The 24,100-nt window shown below is 39.5% G+C and overlaps 1 protein-coding gene across 1 annotated transcript in view; it reads left to right on the plus strand.

Annotated features, from left to right (window-relative positions):
• Nucleotides 1-24,100, plus strand: part of AVL9 (AVL9 cell migration associated) — a 384,424-nt gene that overhangs the window by 226,449 nt on the left and 133,875 nt on the right. Inside the window, exons 5-8 of the mRNA XM_069215405.1 lie at nucleotides 2,140-2,229; nucleotides 4,397-4,463; nucleotides 11,955-11,995; nucleotides 18,493-18,531. Of these exons, the coding sequence (XP_069071506.1) occupies nucleotides 2,140-2,229; nucleotides 4,397-4,463; nucleotides 11,955-11,995; nucleotides 18,493-18,531 (237 nt within the window). The remainder of the gene's footprint in view (nucleotides 1-2,139; nucleotides 2,230-4,396; nucleotides 4,464-11,954; nucleotides 11,996-18,492; nucleotides 18,532-24,100) is intronic.

A 24,100-nucleotide genomic window follows, 5' to 3' on the forward strand; every position in this document is an offset into this window, starting at 1 on the left:
GCGACTAAAACTGTCAATTTTGTGAACACCTGAGGGACACTGGTGAGGCCAAAGGGGAGCTCTGCAAACTGAAAATGCTCCCACTGGCCTACTTTTAACTGCAGTTAATGTTTATGGAATTGAAGGACATGTCCTGTTGGTCCAAGGGCACAATCCACTTGCTCAGATACAATGCAGACAGAATCTGGGCTAGTGTAAGCATTTTGAATTTGTCCTTCCGAAGGAAGGCATTCAGTGGTTGAATGTTTATGATGGGTGAAAATAGGAAGGGTAGCAGCCCTCCACTATTTCTGGGGATGTAACCCTCTTGTCTTGATATCTCCTTTAAAAAGTAAAACACACACCTCTTGTAGCAGAATGGACAAGTGTTCCCCTGAGGTTTTCTCTGATATGGGGGAAAGGGTTGGTGGAGCAGAAAGAAAGGGTAGGGCATAGCTATGCCGAACATTTAAAGGACCCATCTATCAGACGTAATAGACTGCCAGCCTAGGAGCAAATGTTGGTTCCCTCCTCCCATAAAGTGGTTGTGTGCTACAAATGGCAAGCTAAAGCGGATTGTTGACTGCTGCAGGGGATGAGGACTGATGCCCTTGTACGTCTGCATGTTGCCTTCCAGATCCACATCCTCCAGATCCCAAATCCTCATCCTTGATAGGAGTGGCATGATTGCAGCAATGGTGGAGAGATGGCACTGCGTAATTGCCAGCCCGCTGCAGTAACCTCAGAATTTGGTGGAGGTGAGGAAACTAATTGGCAGGGGTTGAAAGACTCAAAGGGTGCGCCATTGCTCTGCTTTCTTTGAAACGTTCCAAGGCAGAATTGGTTATTCCCTGGAACAGATGTGAGCCATCATAAGGCATAGTCATGAGAGAGGTCTGAACATCTCTAGATAATCTTGTGGAGTGCATCCACACATTACGGTGTGCAACCATCCATCCAAGACACTTTAGTGTCAAGGGCAGCACCTGTGCTTGGGCAAACCTTGACCATCCTGAATCGTTTGAACCTGAGGTCTTCTGGAACTTCCGGCAAGATCTCGCTGGCCATGTCCCAGAGGGCATGCATATATCAGCCCAATAAGTAGACTGGCAATGTTAGGCTAGCTGAAGAGAACATTTGTTTTCCAAACACCTCATTTATCTTAGACTCCCTATGTGGGGGAGTTACGGGGAATGAGAGTTCATCTAGCTGGTTGTAGCATGAACAAAAATCTCTGGAGTAGCATGTTTTGAGACTTAATTTGGGTCCACAGGTACCTGTTTATCACGTCTGGCCACCTGCCTGCTCCCTTCAGTGCTGACACCTACCACTTGTAAGTTGAAAACTACATCCCCTTCAGGTCTTATTGACAGATCATTCCTTTTTGACAAGCAATGCAGTTGCAAATCACTGATGCATTGTATACTAACACTCAGACAAGGCAGGGACACTCATCATATGCCACTTGTCCTAAGCACTTCAATATGGGTTACAAAGTGTATTTTTTAAAGACTTGCAAAGCACTTCTTGTACATTGCAACACACTGTTTTGCAGTTGTGAAGCCTGTGATTTTTTTAATTGTATGCTTCGTAAAACCGCAGATTAGTTTTGTACGTCTAACCATTAGCTTTCTGCTGGGTGGAGCCTGACAACCATGAATGTGAGCAGGAAAAGTGGTTCATCCAGCCGGGGGTTTCTAAACACTGGGTATGTTGTGTTTTGGAGTGTGGGGAGATCTGGCATGTGTGCGGCTCTGCAGGAAGGGAACGTCTGTGAGGAAGCAGATCAGACAAATGAGCTTGAACATTCGAGACAAGAAACAGACACTGGCAGCTAAAGCAGCTGTCATTGGCCTGCTGCCTTTTCTGTGAGGCAATAAGAACTGGTAATAACCCATTCCCTTTTCATTGGTCTTCTCCTGCAGCTCAGGCCTGTTAATTGCTGGTGCAGAAATGAAGCCATTTTAACCTTAACTTAAGGCAGTAATGCTTAATTTATTTGTACTGAACATGGCGGGTATTCAAATATGGAATCCACCATCAGACAAAATACGAATTATGAAAACAAGTCGATAGAGATTGAAAGGAAGTGAGCTATGGTTTTTCTCATCATGCTGTTGTTGTGTACCTTCCTTCATAAGATGCTGTTTGTTTTCACAGCCACTGTATGGATTACTGCAGGCAAAGCTTCAACTTATTACGCATGCCTATTTTGAAGAAAAAGACTTTTCTCAGATTTCGATTCTGGAGGTAAGTTTCAAACAGCTTTTCAAATATAATGAGGGAGTTCATGTTCCTTGTGTGCTAAAACCATAGCTACCTTGTAACCATCTTGCATTCTAAGATATTCCTTTGTGTTCTGAAGAATTGGGCAGGAGGAAATGTTGGTCTTTCTATGTATCACAAAAAGGTGTGGTCTCTGTGGCTTGAATTGAAAGTGCACTTGCAGCAGTTTTGACTGTATAGTAGCACATGGTCACACATACATACAAGATAGCATGTGGTACTGTGCCTACGCCGTTCGTTCACAGATCAAACTTAAAGGAATTTCTAGCTGTACAATTGCCCTAAATGTCTCATCATCCAAACTTTGTGACATATGGAGCTATAGATATAGTGAGTGTTTATGAGATGGGGCAGTGCCTAATTTGTTAAATAATGAGTGTCTGTGCCCAGACCTCTGCTCAGAAGGCTGGGGCTGGTGAAATTAAATGCCCGCATTCTGAGTACCACAGCTGGTAGTCTTAAATACACCTAATGCCTGCCTTTTTATATCGCTCTTGCAGGTTCCTGCCTTTTCCCTTTGTGGCAAGTTTTTTTCATCTTTTGCCTTCTCCTTCTTTCCAGTTTGTTTGTTTTTCCTTCTCTTGCTCTCAGTGCTGGTCTCCAAAAATAAGTGCTGGTGGCCCCCACCTGCAACAATTAAGCACTAGATAGGGGCATAGTGGGTGCGTTGACCTGAGGTCCTATTTTCTCCAGGGTTCCCAGCAACCTCCACTTTTTGGCAACTGCCACTGAATTCTGTTTACTAACTGCTCATGGTCAAGGTAGTTGAGATCTCTCAGAGACTCCCTGTATTTCCGTTACAAAAGTATTGAGAAATGTTTAAACATTTATTAAACTAAAAAAAAAAAAGAAATGTTTTTATGTTAAATAATATTGTAAATGAATGTAAAATATTTATTTCAAATGTAGAACAAAATAAAAAAGCTAAAACATTAATTTATAATTTGATATTTCATTATTTTCAATATATTAAATTAAAAATGTCTTATTGTTTAAATAAATAAGACATTTGCACCTAAAGTATAAAATGTATATTTAGTATGTAGTAAACATTATGTAAAGTTATGCATAGAATTAATTTAATTTCATTATCCTAAACTAATATTTACATTTTAAATATATATATACATTAAATTAAATGTATTTCTATTTTTAAAACATTAAAATAAGTTAATTTAACATTATTTTCCGTGGGCTCATATTTGAAGTCCCTTTTTTCATTATTTTCTGTGGGAGGGTGTGTAGTACCAGTGGTTGGCCATGTGTGGTGCTGGACTTACTTCATCTTTGAGTTGGGGTACATTTATGATTGTCTGTGGGCTTTTTTGACTGTAGTAACTATAGAAGTGCAGTTAGTGAATAGGAATCAGTTTACTCATTTGTGTTTAGGGACATGTGCCATCCTAAATTCCTCTTTACCTTTCTTTAAACACATTCTGACTTAGTCATAAATATTCCACATTTTCCAACCACCTCCCCGATCCCTCCCACATTTAATACTAAGGGCCTGATTTAGAGTTTGTCGGACAAGTTACTTCCTCACAAACGTGATGAATATCCCGTCCACTGTGTTACGATTTCCATAGGATATAAGGGAATCCTAATACAGCGTACGAGCCATCCGTCATGTTTGTGACGGAGTAACCCCAGCCGCCAAACTCTAAATCCGGCCCTAAAACATATAATTACCTGTGCGGAGATATCCACCCTGAATGCAAATAGAAGTGGAGACGCAGACCTCTGCACATAGGTTTAGTGAATAGCATTTTGTAGTGTGTGTACTACTTCGTACTACAAACTACAAAATCAAAGTGTAGTTTGTGAATAGCCCCTATAGGTTTTAAATACATTCCTCAATTACAAAATGTGAATGTATTTACTAATATGTCAAATAACCCTAAAACTGCACTGCCAGGCTCCATCTCAAGAGGCAGAGCCAAATTGAAGTGTGGCAAATGACATTTTCATTTCCTGTATATGTTTTGGTGCATGCTCGATAACTGTTATCACTGTGGCCTTCCGTTTTCCTTTTCCGCTAGTGGATTCTGTGCTACACGGGTAGAAATGTGTGCGCACCTTCCTTTATTGACGGACTCTGAACCCAAGTAACCTCTCTGTTTTCCATTGCAAGGAGCTGTACGAGCACATGAACAGCTCTTTGGGCAGCGTACCTTTGGAAGGCTCCCAGTTGTACCTCGGTAAGTGATGGTAATTTGGCTCCCAATACATGTGTACATGGGTATGTATGTACAAGGGGTCATGTGTTAATGCAGTAGTTATGACACATTCACATCTCTTTCCAAATGTTTATGTTGCAGAAATATGTATAACCAAGCTCGGTGCCTGACTTAAAAATATGTAATAACCATTTAAATTAACCTTGTATGGGCTTTGACTAACATTGGGCATTGAGTATTCTAAAATGAATCCATATTTAATATTTGAAAAACAGAAAAACCTGGTGTTTCTGCAAGTACTACAAACTGGACTAGCACCTGCACAAGAGCCATTTATACAAAAGCTGTCCTGGAAATTTCCATTTTTGTAGTTTGTGAATCCCAGTTCACAGTCAGGTTTATTTGATACATTTAGCAACATTAACGTTTTGTGCACCAGATTATATAAATGTAAGTCATTACAAACAAAAGGGGATGTGTAATAAACAATTTAGTGAGCGGAAAATGTAATCAAGGAAGGAAATGAGAAAAAGGAAAACTGAAGTGAAAAAAAATATTAATACATTTCAAGTAGAGGTGTGCAAAACTCACATAATTATGTGAAGTTACCACAAAATGACACAAAATTATGCATAATTACCCAAAATGCATTTTGCACTAAACAAATAACCTAAATGTGCCATTTGGGTAAAAAGTCAACTAAAAATTTAATTTCAAATTGATTTCCGTTCACTCGCATACAACACTGCTGGTCCTGTTCAGATTTGTAGTTTTGCGCTCAAAAGTGATCCGAGTGGACCGTCCAGATTAAAAAAAAAAACCCACCTGAAATGCCGCTCATATTTAAAAAAAACTACCCAAATGGTATATTTCGCATTAATACTTCGCCTCGAAATTACCCAATTTGAGGTAATGGCAAAATCTCTGTAATTTTGCTAAGCAAAATTAGCAGAATTACATCTCCATAATTAAAATTTCACCCAGGTCCAATTTGAAGGAATATTTTGGTCAGCATTTGGATGGGAGGCAACACAATGTATACAGCTGAAGGTACATGCTTATCCAAAAGCTTGTGCTAATCCAAAACCCTGCAAGAATGAAATGGAGGTGACAGACGTTTGAAAGGATTAAAACTCTGGATGGTGTTTCAAACAATACAGCAGAAAAGGCAGTAAACAAACAAAATACTGATTTAGTCAAAGAATTTACAGCATAGCCTTTTAATTTTGCGTTTTAGGAAATACTTCTTAGTAGCTTCAGAAGGTGTGGGAAAACAGTAGATATAATTTTTTTTGTTCTTTCACAATGGGTGGTCAATCAGTTGATAGTATTGTTTCTATAATAAGCTTCACTGTAAAGGCCTTGCTTTCCAGATTTCTGTTTCTCCCTAGTACATTCGTTTTGGTCCATGCTTATATGTAATCCCACTTTAAGCGCATCAGAGCCTGGCACCAGACTGCCTCTGGCCCAAGTGTGTACCTCAGCTATGCAAAGATCTTCTTCCAAGTAGCCTCTCATGGTTCTTTGTGTGAGGCCTTCAGTACATTTGCAATTACGATATTTTGTTGGTTGTCGAATAAGGCCATTGAGTCTTGATCTGTTGGTATTTCCACATTCCTTTTTATTGCATAAGATTTCCAAAATCGGCCCTTGCTATGTGCTGGGAGGGTGAACTCTGTTATTCAATGGCTTATTTTTTATTGCCAAACCTTTTCCATTCCAGTTTACATACCGTAGATCTGGTGCCGATTTCTGTTCTGTTGGTGGTCGGGCTATGGTCTGCCTGGGAAGAGGTTTGCTGTTCTTTCTGAGTTGGGAGCTTTTTGATAATTTTGATTTGAACTTTTCATTGTTTGATTGCTCAAGAATTGTCTTAGTTATATGATTGTTTTACCCTCCCCTATCTATTGGTGCCCCCTCTCTCAGCTTTCTTGTAATAGTTCAGTATTGCCTCAAAATTCAGTTTTTTCGCACTGTTTGGGATTTTCTACAAAGCTTACCACAAATTTATGCACTTGAAATTCACCTAAAGCGTGGATTAGTTGCAGTGTTCCATGGGGTAAGCATCTTCTCCTTTTGATATGACTTCTATGTTAAGATTGTCTGCTGCTGTAACGCTGACTAGGCCATGTTCTGTATCTCACACTGACAAGGGTTCATAAGTAGTTGGGCTGCCCTTATTGTGTAAGTGCAAACCCCAGGCCCGCCATCAAGGTCGCTTGCAGCCCAACAAGTCATTTGTTGTTCCTGTGTCTGACCTGGCCAGATCAATGGGGCTAGAGATGGAGGTTGATATTCATACTTTTCCTGCCCTCTCCTTCTCCCTTTCGAAGTCTAGCTTGCTTTTCTTTCTTCACTGTGCTTAGGAGCATCTTTGGGCATTCAAACTTTATCAGGGTAGATACTTTAGCCAACAGCCCTTTCTTTCTATTTGACACACTATTTGTCTGGTTCATGGCTTCATCGTGTCATCCAAATCATGTAACAACTGTTCCCCTAGTATCATGCAGCATCCCATGAAACATCTTGAACATTTGGGTGTTCAGGGGTGTGACTTGGCTGAGGAAACTAGATGAAGGCACACACTGCATCACAGACTTTTTCATAGTAAATCATAGTTAAGTGTGGTGTGCCAGACGTTGCAGAGCCTGTCCTCCATTTTCATTTCACTTTTTAGACACCCTGATTGACTATCTCTGTTCTGTGGTTTGGCTAACACACCCTCAAACTGCTGTAGCTCTGATAATGATGAGCAGGTGGACATAGTTCTACTTGGGCACTGGTAGCTTGTACTTAAGTTATGCATACCCACATAGCTGACCAAGAACTCCTTATGGGTTTAGATTTCTTCCAAAACCACTATAAAATACACAGCACATTTTTTTTATGTTCAAAATATTTTTATTGAATTTTATTATAAGACAATAGACCAAACAAAAAAGAGCACGGAAAAAGGTAATATAATAATTGTACCTAAATCATGACAATTGCAGGATAATAATAACTAACTCAAATTGAAAAATAAAAGAGGGGAATCAATAAATATCATCTTTACCAGTATATCATACTGGAGTTACTCACTATAATCATTTGGGCCCTGTTTTGAGTTTGGCAGACAGGAAAGCCCGTCCGCCAAACTCCCGACAGGGTGGCTGCCGCCAACGCGGCAACCTCCCCACCAGAGTTAAGCGTTTCCTGCTAGGTCAGCGGGTGGAAACCTGAGTTTCCACCCACTGGCAAGCAGGAAACAGGCTACAGCATTGTCTCTAGCTTGTAATCGAGCTTGTAATGTAGCGAGCAGAGTGCACCAGCATTCTCACAATATTTAATGTCTGCCAATCAGACAGTGATTATTGAGATGGTGTTGGCCAGGGGGGCGCTGCACTGACCATGCCCCTGCACCTGTTCTCCACCAGACTTTTCATGGCATTGTTACCAATATGAAACCACTGGCAGAGAAGGGAGTCGTAATCCCCACGGCAGCATAGCCCTGGCGGATTAGGACCTCCACCATCCTCCAGACCGCCAGGTTCTGAGATCCTAGAGCTGGGAGTTCCCTTGCAGTTTTGACCACCAGGGTTGCAATGTGGTAGTCTGACTGCTGCATTGGCGGCAGTCCAGACCGCCACTGCAAGTATGTCGGTCTATAGACTGCCACACTCATAATCAATCCCTTTATGTGTTATATAATATGAAACATATTAATAGTACTTATTGATAAATATATTGTTATATAATCATCAGTCGGTTTCCAAAATGATTGATAAGCAGATATGTTGTGAACAACACCCAACATAGTCAGATCAGCTCCTTTTCTGGGGAAAATTATCCATGACCACCATATAAGGATTGATAATAATGCAGCATTTTTCTAATTGACAGTAATTGATTTTAGAGCAGCAGATATTAAGAAATCAAAGAGTCTGTTACTTGAATCTCACAGTTTAAAAAAAAGTAAAATCGATTTACAAATCAGCATATTATATGAAAGTTTATCTGAGAAATTAAAAATGTTTGTAATAATATCCCAAACTTAGTAACATTATTACATTCATAAAGCATATGTTTTAACGAGCCTGAAGATCACTTACAGTGGCAACAATTAGGAGAATTTAGTACTTTTGTCTTAAATAGTTTTAACAGAGTTCATAAACAATTAAATAATATTTAAGAATTAGTTTGGTTTAGAGACACAAGTAACCATCTAGAAACGCTAGTCAACAATATGTTTCTCCATACGTCTTGAGAAATACATATATCTAGTTCACTGTTCCAAAAGAAGAGAGAAAATTAATATTATTCTGTTCAAAATATATTTTTTTATTTTTGATAATACCTTGACACAGTATGAGATGAAGTAGCTATTGCTTGACTGTAAACTCTATATCAGATATGTCTCTTACCAGGGAAATTGATGGCAAATGAATCAAGGATGGAAATATACAAAAGTTGATATTTAAAAAGATCTGATGGGGCAGGATACATTTTTGCTGCAATTCTTCAAAAGTTAAAAAAGTGTTGTTATGAGATGTATCTCTTAAGTAGTCATTTATCCAAGATTGCCAAGATTTTATATTTCGATTAAGTTTCAACAAGGGATTATACCATAAGGGCATATTTAAGGTATGGGAAATAGATGATTGAAAGAGATCAGCTAAATCTTGTAATATTAATTTTGTAGATTTTAGTATTGTCGATCCCTTTAATAAAGTGTTAAGACATGGTCAGTAATGTAGATAACAGAAACAGTGATATCAAACATTGTACAATGAAAAGCCATGAAGGTGCGTTATTAATGTCTGTATGATTAAACTAAAAGGTGCTTTTTTAAAAATAAACACTTTGCGATAATTAAAGTCTCGTAACTTTGAAAGCAAAACCACCATTATCCTTTGTAATTTTTAATTTTTATAGTTTATATGGGGTGGTTTGTTATTCCAAATAAATTTCGATATTAATTTATCTAAATTTTTATAAAACGTAAGCAGGAGTTGGATAGGAATCATAGAAAATAGATGAAATATTTTTGAGCAATAACCATTTTAATAGAATCAACTTTGCTCCCCCAGGATAAGTGTAAAGTAGACCATTTATGAAATTTGTCCTTGATATAATATATATTCACCGTTCAACATAACTGATTGGTTAAGGGTATGGGAAAATAGGATACCAAGATATTTACATGTTTTCTTTTGCCATATTATTTAATTATTAGAGTGCATTTCAGGGGTACAATGCACATTTAAAGAAAAAAATCTGTCTTGTTAGTGTTTAAAGTGTAACCTCAAATTTGGAAGTATGTTTGAATTGGATCTAACAAAGGGGGAATGGAAGTATCAGGATCACTAATATACAGTAAGACATCATCAGTATATGCTGAAGTTTTTATAGGAAGATCCTTAAAAGTAATACCTTGTATTTCCATACAATTTCTGATAGCAATGAGTACAGGTTCAATAGCAAGGAGAAAAAGTAAAGGTGATCATGGACAACCTTGACAGGTAAAATTTGTTAGTGAATTGGCCTTTAATAAAAAGTCTGGTGGATGGACCAGAAATCATGCAAATAAAAGAATTGCCAAAATTAAATGTAGATAAAGTATGAAATAGATACTGCCAATGTACTTTGTCAAACGCTTTTTCAGCATCTAATGCTAGGACATCAAAGGGTAGAGCTAAAGATGAGGCAGCTTCAGTTACATGGAATAAATATCTAGTGTTATTGACAGAATGTCTATTTTTCATAAAAAACAGTTTGATCAATGTGAACCATAGTATCCAGCACAGAACACAATCCGGTTACAAGAATTTTTGTATAAAGTTTACAGTCTTGGTAAATTAAAGATATAGGGTCATAATTTGAAACAATAGTGGGATCTTTATTAGGTTTCGAAGAACTATAATCAAAGCTTCAGTAAAGGATCCTGAAGTTGCTTCTTAAATAGTAAAGTGAGTAAATAGCTTCATAAGTTAGGTAGGATGTAAGGAAAACATTCTTTGTAATATTCAGCAGTTATACCATCTGGTTCTTCTGGTTATTTACCTGGTTTAGAGATATAATAGCTGAATTTATTTCTTCTAGAGAAATTAGTACATCCAATTTTTCCTTTACTAATTGGGTAATTTTAGGTAAACCACCAAATTGCAGAAGATTATCAATATTAAGTATTTCTGTAGCTGGGGGATTATTGTATATATTTGAGTAGTATTTCAAAAAATCATTAACTATTTCTTCGTGAGATAATGGCAGTTGACCATTTAAGCCATGAATTGCATTAATTTGTATTGTATCTTTTTTAATAAAGATATAATTTGCCAATAGTCCTCCAAATCTATTAGCTTTGAAATAGAATTTGCCTTAGTATTTGAAATTTGCATGCAAGCTCTTTTACTTAACAGGGAGTTAATTTCATATCCAAATTAAATTTGTATTTTGTATTTATTATTATTAGATGTAATAAAAAGACATTCATGTTTTGCTATATGTTTATCTTTTCTTTAAGTTTAGCATTAAATGTTTTGTTATCATGTGCCAAAATCAATATTGTTACCCCTCTGACTTAAGCCTTAAATGCAGATTTACAAGTGAAGTAGGTCACAGCAGGAAAAAAAAAAAAAACGACAGACATGGTGTTGGAAGCCAGTTCTAAATAAATGAGTGTTTCTGTTACCAGGTCAAATGCCCAATGCCGATGGCTGACGCACTGACTGTGAAAATGTTTCCAAAAGTGCTGTGGACTGATGATCCGCTGTTGGAAACTCAGTGGTTTCCCCACTTCTAAATTAACAATGGGAACCAAGGGGAAGACAGGGTAACTGCACCTTATAGTATATTCCCTCTGACCACCCAACTCTAAAAAATAAAATAAAAAATAAAATAAAAAATAAAATAAAAAATAAAATAAAATAATAAGCACTGTTCTGCTCAAAATAAATGCTGTTTAATCAAAAGATTCTCAATTGCTCGTTTTGTATCAGCATTCATAAACATATTTATTTATAGTTGATGTTTGTGGCAAAACATATCACTGCTCAGAAAGCTGCTCAAAATTCAAAAATACTTTGTGAAGCAAAAAAAAAATCATCATTTTCACATGTTCAAAATAACAATTTTCTTTTCTATTGATTTCGATCCAATGCTGCATTTAATTCTGTCATGGGCTGTTTCACCCTTAATTAGCCTAAGCTCACACACAATTATATGTAATTGTCTTTACCCCTCTGTGATCGTGGGCTCCACCCATGTACTATGAATGTGTCCTATACCACCAGATATTGGGTTTTTGAGGCAGATATGATGACTCATGCATTGTCAAAACTTTGGCTTTAGTTCCTTCACTTTGAATTTGTAAATCTTTGCGAAATGTTATCAGCCTAGAAAATTTGCATGCATACTATTCACTGTTTTTAAATCTGTAAGATGAAAGAATCAGAAATGCCAGGAAGAGCCTAGACGGTTCTGCCTTATTTTTTATTTGCCATTAATGTAATAGTTTTACCTTTTTGGTTTTAGGTCTGTCGCCCCGAGATTTAGTTCTCCAGTTTCGACACAAGGTATTGCTTTTATATGTGCTTTATTTAGTATGATGTGACACCAAAACGTATGCCTTCATTATCTGAACCGGCAACTGAGTTGTGTTATTCTTCGTTCGACACACACACACAGATCCTTGTTTTATTTCCATCTAATTTAATGTGATTTGCCCTCCTCATTCTTTAAGCCTCCTGGTACTTGAATGTTTACGTCTCTATGCAATAAAAAGCACCCCACACCCAAGAGACTATTCTTCTGGCTGCTGGATTGGATCAAAAGCACTAGTGTGAAGTTATGACCTTCCTGGGGAATTGAGTGATGATACTATTTTTACAGGAGATTTGAGACATGAAATAAACATATAAATGCACTATTCTCCAGTATTGAATCTTTCATAGATTCATATGCTTGAATCTTCCCCGTCATTGAGGTGGTGTCCCACCTCAACAGCGAGGAAGATTCAAGCATGTGAATCTGTGAAAGATATCAATATTGGATAATGACTGTGCATATGTAAGTAATTTGTTTTTTTTTACCTGTTACCAGTGACTGAGATTAATTCAAACATTCCTCCCATCACTTTATTACATTCCACTTATGAAATAAAGAGATTAAAGTACTGTTCTGTTCGCTTTCAATGTAAATTGTTCTCCTTTTTCATATGTGTTCTTGGATTACAGTGTTGGTATTATAAAAATCATCATCCTTCTCAGACGGCTAACTTTCGGGTGATTGAGAAGTTAATTCCTGAAGCTCTTTGCTTTACACACTTGTGATTCATACTAGCTATGTGCAAAATAGGATTTTGTTCTTATGCTACCTTGTTACCTCTCGTTACAAGGTACCATTGTTGTAGTGGGAAATTGAAGTGGTGTCAAAATTATTGGTATAAATGCTGTCATTGTCTTCAAAATTAAAATTACAATGCAGACCTAGAGAGTGTCTCTCTTGATCGTGATTGGTACACATTGATTGCTTTCATGCACTGTAGATCGTTGCTATTATTTAACAGTTGATTTGTTTACTGATGTTCTCAAGATAAAACACAATATACAAGGATCCAGAACTCTGGTTCAGTTCGGAAAGACTTGTAAGTACTTACGAGTCTGCTGTTAGATGGCTGAATTTCGTTCATCTAACACTGAAAGGGCAGGTGTTGCAATTTAGGACCATCTCTGTTGCTACTTGCATGCATCTTGTTGCTTGTGATCTGGCATGTTCCTTGATGTGTATGCTGATAAATCAGTTCATTCTTACAACTTATGACTCAGCGTAATTCATGAGCATGTGCACTATAGTAAGGTTATTTGAACAACATTGCAAACTATCATACTGGGCAACTGGGCTTCAATCAGACTGATGTCTAGTTCTGTTGATGTAACATACACTCTAGGTTATACGTGAATAAATATGACTATGGGCACTGGCCGAAGTCTCATTAATGTTACAATCTTCACTATTGTTTGGCTACCTTAAAGTCAGATGCCCTGATTAGATGTAGTTAGGTACAGAAGCACCAGTTGCCTACAATTCACAATCCCTGCTGGTATCTCTAACCATTAATATCAGTTAATCACTATGAAATGCATAATAACTGCAAACTCGTTTTTCCAAGATGGAAATGTATTAGCTGCTCTTAGCAGATCAGGCAGTGTGGGCCTGGGGCTAGCCAGTAGGGGATGAGGAATTTGATACCGCACATATGAAATAGTGGGCTGGCCCTAAGAAGCATTGTTGCTCCACCCAATCCATAAGAGGTGGTTGGTTGGAGGCTGTGGGCCAAGGCGAGGCTGCACTTGCTGGATTGTCTGGGTGCAGGAACACTGGGTCACTGGTAAACGAGTGGAGTGGAATTCCACCTGGGAATCCCATTCCGCTCAACTTTTAATCCCCGTCACAGTGTCTTTCTATAGAAGTTTATGGCAAAGACTTAGATGGTCATTCTGACTTCGGCGGTCTTCTGGTGAGACCGCTGAAGTCGCGGACGCCAGAGGACTGCCAGTGCTGGCGGTCCTCCGACTGCCATATTCCGAGTACTGAAGGACTGCCGCCTCAATTTGGGTGGAAATCCTCCAGTATTTGTGCTGGCAGTCGGCAGTGCAGTGGCAGTCCCACCGCCGGCCCCGACCCGCCAAATGACGCTACCCGCCGTATTACGACCTGTAGTACGGCATGGCGGTGTCCTGATGGCGGTGCAGGGCCGGCTGTGGGAGAGCCGGGTCCCATCCCCTCAGGGAGGAGCACCTTGTCGGACAAGGTAAATGTCCTCCGCAAGGGGAGGGGGTGGGGAGTTTGATTGGGTGTGTATGTGTGTAATGCATGGGGGGTGGGAGGGGTGTGTTTGTGTGTGCGTGTGTGTGTGTGTGTCTGCGTGTAATTGTGGTGATGCATGTGTGTGCTTGTGAGTGTAAGGGTGTTGTGAGTATGTGTGTGTCAGGGTGTGCGTTTGTGTATTTGGGGGATGGGGTTCGGTATGGGGATTGGAGGGGTGGGGGGCCACTACTTGGGGGGTAGAGGCTGAGGGGGATTACTACTGGGGGGAGTCATCTACCGGCATCAGGGATGGGAATTCCTGTTGCCGGTAGCCTTTCCGCCAGGGATTTTGCCGCGGTGCTCCTGCCACAGAATCCCTTGCAGAATGGGGACTCGGAATACCGCCTGCGGTATTGGGTGGCCCGCGGAGTCGGAGATGTTCGTCTCCGGCCCGGCGGGTCCAACTGCCCTAGCGGTAGCAACAGGGAAATGTCAGTTTGGCACAGGCCAAACCGCCACACTCGTTATTTGGCAGTCCACATCCCCAACCTGGCGGTGGGTCAGTTACCGCCGAAGTCGAAATGAGCACCTGAGCCCTGCTATCCAACTGCTCCTTGTCCAAAGCCACTTTTCAGAATAATGAGTCAAGGGACTGGAGAAGAACACATCGGAGGTAGAGATCATGCCCCTACATCATCCCACTGTAGAGATAATTTCATTTAATGTTTGTCAGTAGCACTTCAAGTGAGTAGTTTTGTTGACATATTCATAGCATTATTCATTTAAGTTTATTCTTAGATTTCAGTGGGATGGCCCCCTAAAGCAAAATCATCATGGATGGTGGAAGAACCTTTGTTCCCCATAGGAAGTGAGAATTTGCTATCAGTATTTGAATGGAACTGTTTGCTCATTTTGTAGTTTTTTGAGAAAATCTGGTACCAATCTCTTTGTATCCTCTAGGCAGATTCCTTGCATAGTCTTGTAATAGAACCAGCCATGAAATAATTTCAGGTTACTTTGCTGAGAGGAGCGAGATCCCACATGGGGATCCCATTCCGCTCAACTCTTAATCAGTGTCAGAGTGTCTTACTATAGGAGATTATGGCAAAGCCTTCGTCCTGCTACCCAACCGCTCCTTATCCAAAGTCATGTTTGAGAATAATGAATGGAGGGGCTTGAAAAGAACACATCAGAGATAGAGAGCGTGCCCTTACATCCTCCCACTGCAGAGTTAATGTAATTTAATATTTGTCAGTAGAACTTCAAATGAGCAGTTTTGTTGACACATCCATAGCATTAACAGTTTAGGTTTATTCTTATATTTCAATGGTATGCCCCCCATCAAGCAAAATCTTCATGGCTGGCAATACCATATTGCCAAAGTTCCTGCCATATGCCTGTTTGGGACAATTGCCTGATTTATCTCCGCCTGCCCATTGTCTAAAAAGAGGACCATCATCTCTTTCCTCATGCATTGGGCAGGCATTTCTGAAGTAGATAGAGTATTGTCTTGTTGAAGTTGAACATGATGTAGAAAATAAGGTCGAGAACTGTGTGACGGAAATTGAAGGAGTAAAAAAGTAAACTAAGGAGTAAACTAGAGAAGTAGTTGAGATTGGATCTGGACACAATAGGGCAATAGATGGGTGCTGCTCTTTTAGCGATTGAGTAGGAAGAGGCTTGCTGCTGAGGGTGCCTTGTTTTGTGAATAAATGGAGTTGCAGAAAGAGTGAAAATAGTCTATTAGGTCGAAAGTGGCAGTGCAGGAGTGATGGTGTGAACAAGGAGGAGATATTTTTTAACATTCTGTGAGGAAATATCAATCTTGCTTTTGGACTGTAGTGCAAAGCCATTCATTGCACTGATTGGGGGAGGAAGGCAGTGATGCATCTTGAAGACAGAGGAGGAGGGGCAGGAGTGAAAAGCCTTCATTGTCATGTATAAAAAAGGCTAGGGTCAAGAATGGAGCCTTAATGGATGCACACAGGGAGGATGGGATATCACAACAAAGAACAAATTCAAACATAGAGGCAAGAAAGAGATGAACCTTATATGCACAAGATACATAATGTTGACAGAATAATGTTAAGCAGGCTCTCAAAGGAGACTAAGGCATAGAGCTAGCTTGAACTTCACTGTGGAGCATAAGGCAGGTTGCCCAATGGGAAAAGTGCTGTACTTTCTAGAAAGTTTAATCCATCAGATTACAGGGAGTCCCCTGAAGAGGTATAGTTTCCGGAGGTCTAATTTAGGGAGGCCAGGCTTCAGGGTTGATTGTCCACGTGACTGTTTGTGTCTCATACTAGCGTTCAGGCAGTTCCAGTATGTTTTCCTGGGTCTATGGGGTCCTTCCAAAGTCGTACTCCTTTTGACGTGAGTGGTTACAGCACCCATGATCTGGCTATGATGGTTAATGGCAGCAGGATTTTTACCTGAAGCACAGTGGTGTGGCTGCATAATAGACCTGCATTTTCGATCTGTGTAATTGGACATATCTGGGATCCATCTTTCCCTCGATTGTATTTATAGCATGTATTTGGGGGAAAATATGTGGTCCCCCTGTAAGTATAGAACTCCTAGGTTAAATGCTTCTTTGGGTTAGTAGTAATCAGAGCATGCGGTCTTCTCTCTCCCTTGTGCTCTGCCACCCACTGTATCTACCAAAGCCCTCATCTAGGATATTTTTGGGCAGCCATTTGCAACTGGTTTCTAAAGGTCATTTGGAAAGAAGTAGAAGAACCTGTTGTGTTCACTGAGCCATGCTATACAAACAATTGACAACAACATGCAGTAGACATGTTGCCATACTCACCCCACATCTTTTTATTTGTGCTGCTGGCTATGGCTCTATGGGTTGGAATACACAAAGCCATACGGGCAGTTTTACTTGAAACTGGTTGCTATGGATGTGTAGTGCATTGAATAGAAAATGCACTTTGAGTTTAGTGAAAGGTTTGGAGCTAACTTTGAATGTGACTTGTCAATTGGTGTGATCTGCTGCTTCCAGAACTGGCTGAAAGCTGAACACTGAAGCATATCCAGTGCTTATCTTTCATGCTTGGAACTCTGCACACCCCTTAAGAAGAAGTGGGCCAGAGAATAAATGACTGTCTCCTTTTTAATGGGTAAGGACCATACTGTAACAACTGTGGAAGAATCTACACTGTTGAAGAACCAAGGAAGCGGATTGCTCATTGAAAGGAGTATTTGTCCTGTCACCAAACATCTAAGTTGATTTTTCAGCGACTTGAGAAACTCAGAAGTGGTGAGACTTTTAATGCCATGCACCTGCCAATCCTGAGCAGGCCAACCAGCACATCTTTTTCGAGCAAATCAAGCTGATGTGGTGTCAGTCACTCTTAGGCCTGAATACCTGCAGTCCTCATGTGCTGCACATCTGATTCTTTGTGTGGTGTGAATAACTCTGTGAGACCCGGTTATCTGCATCACACAATTGTCACACAGCTGCTTCTGTCGAGCCAATGTGCCTCAGTTTCAAGAAAACTTTTTTTCAGTTGACAGTAAGGAATGTGCAAGGCTTGTTTGCATGAACCCTGCATTTGCCCCACATTTTTCTTCAAGCAAAGTGATGACCCAAAAAGACTCCACTGCCTGTGCCCTGCATCTTTAACTTAGCCTTTCCTTGGTGTTAATAGTCGCTGAGCGGCCCAGTCCAATCACTGCTTACCGCCACATCCTAATATGCTTGCTATTTCACCAAGCATCCCACAGCCCCAATCTATGCAAATGGCTCCACTCAGAAGAACAATTAGGAAGCCTGGAGTAGTTTGTCTTGGCTGTCCCTTGAAAAGCAGTGCCTAAAAAGGAGGTACTTGGTATTTCACACTTCATTTTTAAGACTCAAATTGGAAGAGATGTCACATGAGAGAGGAGTGGTAGTTTGTGAAGGTCGATTAAAGGCAGTCTTTCCGAAGTCTTTGGTGTGTGATAAGAGTAGGAATGAGTGCTGTATGATATACAGGGGGATGCATTATCAATATAAATGTAATTTGATATATGCTAAAGAACTGTGGTCTGGTATTTTGTTGTTATACAATAAATGATAACAAATACTTAAAAAATATTGTCCTCATTTCTACGCTTGTACTGACTTCTAAGCAAGTGTCATCTGTAAAGCTGAGGACAGACCACCCCAGTGTAATAAAACTAAAGGTGTTTTAGTTTTCTATTTGTTCTGTAAATATGTATATTTAAGCACAATGATTAAACATTTACATAATTTTCTTTTTTTTTAAATGCACAGGTTTTAATCCTGTTCAAATTGATCCTTCTAGAAAAAAAGGTAAGTTGTCCAATGTAATCATTAAAATAAAACTCTGTCAATGCTATTTTATAACTTAGAAGATTGATATTAATGTGATTTTATTTAGGTTTGTTAGGCTAATTGGGTATTTTCTTGCAATCAACATTTTTTCAATATCTGTCACTGTGTGTAATCTAGAATATTGACTGTGAATATTAGCACTCCCCATTAAAACCGTTTAAATCTAGAAAGTTAGCAGCATTTTATTTAAAAAAACCTTGAATGGAGGGCATCTATCCTTGTTTGTCAATTGAAAGGTACTACCTGTTGTTTCAGCTCCAAGCATTCTTTTTAAACTCATGCAGACTTCAAAGTAAAAAAAAAAAAAAGCTGAAATAGATTTTCATTTACTTCATCTCCTAATTTCTTTCCTCCCTCTCACAATACTTCTTAATCTGATAAAGCACTTTCTGTAGTGGTCAAATGCATATGTTTCAAGTAAGCATGTTCTTAGAGCTTGTTGTCTTTCCTCATTTTCATATTCAAACATGTTCATTATCGGCACACAAATTAAGACATACCTGACTATGCAGACACTAAAAAGGCAAAGGACCATCTGTTAAAGGTACATTTTGTAATAGCACATGTAAAAAAAACTTCCCATTTCAGTATTTGTTGAAATACGTTGGTCCCTTTTTATCAACAAGGCAGTCTGATTTTGATCCAAGTTTCACCACATTACACTTTCTTCTTAAGAATAGCCTCACTGAGAGTCTGGCGTGGTAAATCTATATATTTTATGACTACCATAGTTTATCCATGTATTCTGTTTCCCAGCACAGGTTTCTTCTTTTGACCTATGTTAGTCAGGGATATTGCCATGGTGCTAAAGGCTCTGCGGAAGCTTTTCCAGTTCCTCAACCAGAGAACAGTCACAAATCAAAGATCAGACCCCCAAGATTCTCATAGCTACACCTTCCAAGTGTTCTCCAGAGGCCAGCCTTGGCTTCCCACCTCATAACAGATTATGTTACATAGCTTTCGTATATGCCCATCCACTTTAACAAGGAATCCCTCTCCACTTTTTTCATCTCAAAGGGTGCCAGGAAAATGCCTGAGACCTCTAGAACATGTTCAGCCCCCACTACTCCTCCTATCAAAGCTTCAGGCTTAGCCTGTACTGGGCTAATCACACAAAGTAATGTAAGTTTCTCCTCAAGATTGCTTTATAGTGCCTTGATGAAAGTCAGCATGGTCTTCTTTCGTGCATTCAACTCTTTTGTGGGATGTGGTGCCAAAAAGTTTTTTAAAACTCTTCTTTCGAGTATTTCCTCTTTTGTTGTGAGATGCAAATTTGGGACACTGGTCTAAGATGGCCACCAGGTTATTGAGTCTAAGACTTCAGGACATTTTAAGCAGACAACAGGCCGTCCTGTGCTCTGATCTGTACACCTTCAGAAACAGTCGCCTGGGTCAAATTACATCTACTCTTTCATATGTGAGCCCAAATCTCTTGCAGAGAAAGTAACATTGAGTCTAGGCACATAAGCTCCTGCTCCTGACACAGTAGCCTGACCTTGGCTCCTGATCTATAGAAAAGTCCTTCCATGGTGCCCGTTTCAGCACAAGATCTCTTCAGTGACCTGATCACCCCTCCCCCTGGACTGCAGATTGCAATAGCAGCAGTGTTGAGGATACCACCACAGATCATCTAGCAACCACATTTGCCTGTCATCAGGGTGGATGCTGAGATCAGAGATCTTTGTCATGGGAGCTGCTCCATGTGCCCCAACACTATCAAATGAAATTCAGCCATGCCATTTACCTCATGCCTTTTTTCTGCAACCTCTCTGCGTATCGAAGGTGTAGTGAGGCAGGCTGAGACACACAGTACTTACTGAGAGCCCAAGAAATTGTCAGCCATTATGTGTGCTGGCTACCTGTCATGTTCCTCTTTTTTAAAGGTTTAAGTGTATTTAATGTTAAAATAAGCTTCACAAATATTTTGAGGAAAGTAATCGAAAGCGAGCACACTGATTCCATATTTCAGAACGTTTGAACCAAATGTAGAGCTGCCAGATGGTCACATGACACCTTAAGATAGTCTTCGCTTTTTAGGCATTGCATTGTGTGAATTGTAGTATTGGTTTTAAAGCTGTCTGCATGTCCACTCTATTTCCATAATGCAAAGTGGTGTTGGCGTAAATGCCATGACAGTCTGCATTTATGAGAATTGCAACTTTAACTGATTTCTGTGTTGTTTAAGTGGTCTGTTAGTCGAAGATTTCCTCTTGCTGATTCTGGTTAGATTAGGCCATTTTGTAGATTAGAGATTATGATATTGTGTTCCACCTTCAGAATATTATTGTATTTACAAAAATGGCACATTATCAGCAGAAAACTATACTTTGTTTTACTCAGAGCATGAGCAATTCTTGTGCATCTCCTACTGTTGCCCTTAAAATGCTTCCTTATTTCTGTTGTGTTTTTTTTCAGCACATGCTTCTGCCATTGAAACATGTGCAGTGGTGCATTGTTTTTATATTCCTCTGTAGCTGCCGAGTTTACCAGGTTCATACATGATGTGCTACTCCAGTCCAGTTTTTTTCTTTTGAATTCTGTGACTTGTAGTCTTCTTTTGTTATGGAATAATCAAGACTACAATTCCCAGAATTCTAAGATAAACCATGGACTGGAGCAGCACATCACGCATGAACCTGGGAAACTTGGCATGGATGTTCCTTTCCAGGAACTTTGCTCCAGTGATCCATTTTTTAGCATGAGCAGTCTAATTCAGGAAAGGTGGTGGGTTTAATGCAGATGCTAAATGGGATGCACATTCAGCAACAGGATACAAGAGTTTGCAGAAAGGGAAAATCTCTGTCAAATTAGCCCCAGAATATCTGTGAATCACTGCCAGTTTATCACCTGCAGTAAAATTACTGGTGGTGGTAAAATGCATTCCCACCAGCCTTCATATTACCCAAAAATCCACCAATATTCATAAGTGAAAATAAGATCACCTCTGAACTGATCCTAATTATTGTAAAGTCGTAAGGATCTGTGGCTATTTAAAGTTTAGGGTTGCTATGGGTGTTTTCGATTCATGTTATGATGAGGGATTTTTTTATGCTCTTGCACTGTCCCTTCTGAGTTTATTAAAATTAGAATATGTATTTTGCAATATACAACAAGCAGACGTGTTAGTCGCACTATGTTATTTAAACTTACAGTAAGGTGGTACAAGAACTACTATCAATGTAATGTACTCTATGTGCAAAACAGATCTAAGGTACACTTCAATTTATTATGGAAAGATAATTGTAAGAATTGTATAAATTGACTTAAATAATTCTGTAGGAGAAGATTATAATAGATATACAATGTTCTGCTACAGAATGTCTTACCACACAGTAAGTACTTTAGACATGCCATCTTACCAAAACTGCAAACATTGGTTTCAGTGGAATGTTGATTAAGTGGTTATTTCCTCAAAGTAGTATCTTTAACAGAGTAAGACTTATGGTGTTTGGCAGTGGCAGAATGTCTCATAAAGTTTCAAGTTATTTTTCAAGTAAGGTTTTATGAAGGCCTTTTCTTTCACGTTTCAAGACCATACATGATTGTTCATGTTTTGCAGGCAAGCCTTCCTAAGTATGATCTCAGTTTTTGCTAACATTAGTATTTGCCTCCATGCAATGCTGCCATTTCAGTGAAACCTTCCTGAGACAATCCCTGACAACCGATCTCCACTTTAGTTTAAGCACTGCTCGGTGCCAAAGGATGTCCTGGTGGTGGCCTTATTGAAAACACCACAGATGAGAGATTTGCCTGCACAGTACTTTTTGTGCATTGGCATCTATATGTGTTTTGCCCACCAATGTGTTTTCACATTGAATGGTAATCCTGCCCATCACTTTGACATTCAACTGTAAAGACCAAGACCCACATTCCACTGTCAAGACCTAGCACCTGAAAATAAGTTCTCAATCCCAGTGTTCTTACTCTCACAGATCACCACAACCATCTGCACAGATGCAGGAAGGCATGTTGTATTGTTATTAGATTGACAGCCGTGCTCCAACCAAGTTTTATTGACTGTGATTACTGGGACAAACCGTGTACTTATCTATTGAAATTTAAACCTCCAAAGTGTGCTGTGTCTTAATTGTAATAACATTGTTTGAATTGCCTTTCTCTTTTCTGTTTTCAGAAGTGTTTGACTGAGTGTGGGGTACACTAGAGTAGGAGGATAACTTTAGTTAAGCACCAGTCTAATATTTTGCATTATTGTTGACAATAGGGAGTGGGTTATGGATGTACATCAGCTGACATGGTTACATCACTGCAAGCAGCGCCTTTCCTTTGTAGCTCACCGTTATCCTCAAGAAGTGTCTAGTTCGATTAACACCATCCATCATGTACTTCAGTAGGAAACAACCATCCCTTGCATGGGGTACCTGTATAATTTTTCCCTATCTCTTTTTTCTGGCTGAAGGACTCTGTGTAATTTACCCCACATCACCATGAGTAAACTGCCTGTGCACCCCCATTAACATGGTTGAATTGGTATACTCCTAATTGACATATTTAAGTTAGTTACCTATAAGTGCCCAGTATATGATCCAAGTTGTACCCAGGGCCTGTAAGTTAAATGTCACTAGTGGACTGCAGCCCCTATTGTACCATGTACTACAGTGGCAGTGTACACATTGCTTTAGGCCTATCATTGTATCTGACTGTGGCAGTGTAGAAATTGCAATTCGATTTGTCAAACAAACCCCTTTGACAGATGAAACGCTTTATTTTTACATATTAATGTTATCCCAGTGTAAGCTTCATCAGGCATAAGGCAAGGTGCATGGTAATTAAACGTAGGGCATATACAACATTAATGTCAAACATGTGCTTACTCCTAAAAGCTTTTTCACTGTAGCACTGTAGCATGGCTAGCTGTGCTATCGGTAAACACATGAGTGCAATATTAAATTCAATAATGCTATATTTGGCTAGGAAACAGCTAGAAATATCATTCAAGGACTCTTTGTAGTATTTGTTAAAAGCCCACATTCAATGGTGAAGTCTGACCTTTAATAACTATTAAGGGAAAAGTACTTTTAGAAAGTTACCGTTTCCTTGCCTAACACCTCTGCGTGAATTTTCTGTAGCCCCCAGCTGCAGCCCTCTGGGTGCTCAAGCTGTAAATGAGCAGTGAAAACTGTCTAAGAGCAGAGACAAAGGCCTGGGTGTATGGAGGTATTCTAATCCTCTGGCAGGATGACCATTTATTCTGTGCCCAGGAACTTGATTTACTTCACATATGCCTCCCTTGTCACAGGCAGATTTCAGTTGATCCCTTGCTTTTGTTCCCTCATTCAGACAGACAACAATCCTAGTGTGAGGGGAGCTGCCCCCAGAACTGGTTTAGTGTAACCACAGAGGATAGGCTCCGTGTGTACTTGACCAGAACTCTGTGGTGAGTGTATAGACTGCACAAGGGGAGAAGGGTTTCACCATCCTGAATTTAGACAGAGAGGGGAAATATTGGATTGTTTGCAGTGTGGCACACAGGAAATGCTGCAAAAGTGTGCAAGGTAACCACCTGACA

This window comes from Pleurodeles waltl, chromosome 2_1 (assembly GCF_031143425.1).
Source record: "Pleurodeles waltl isolate 20211129_DDA chromosome 2_1, aPleWal1.hap1.20221129, whole genome shotgun sequence".
NCBI classification, from domain to species: Eukaryota; Metazoa; Chordata; class Amphibia; order Caudata; family Salamandridae; genus Pleurodeles; species Pleurodeles waltl.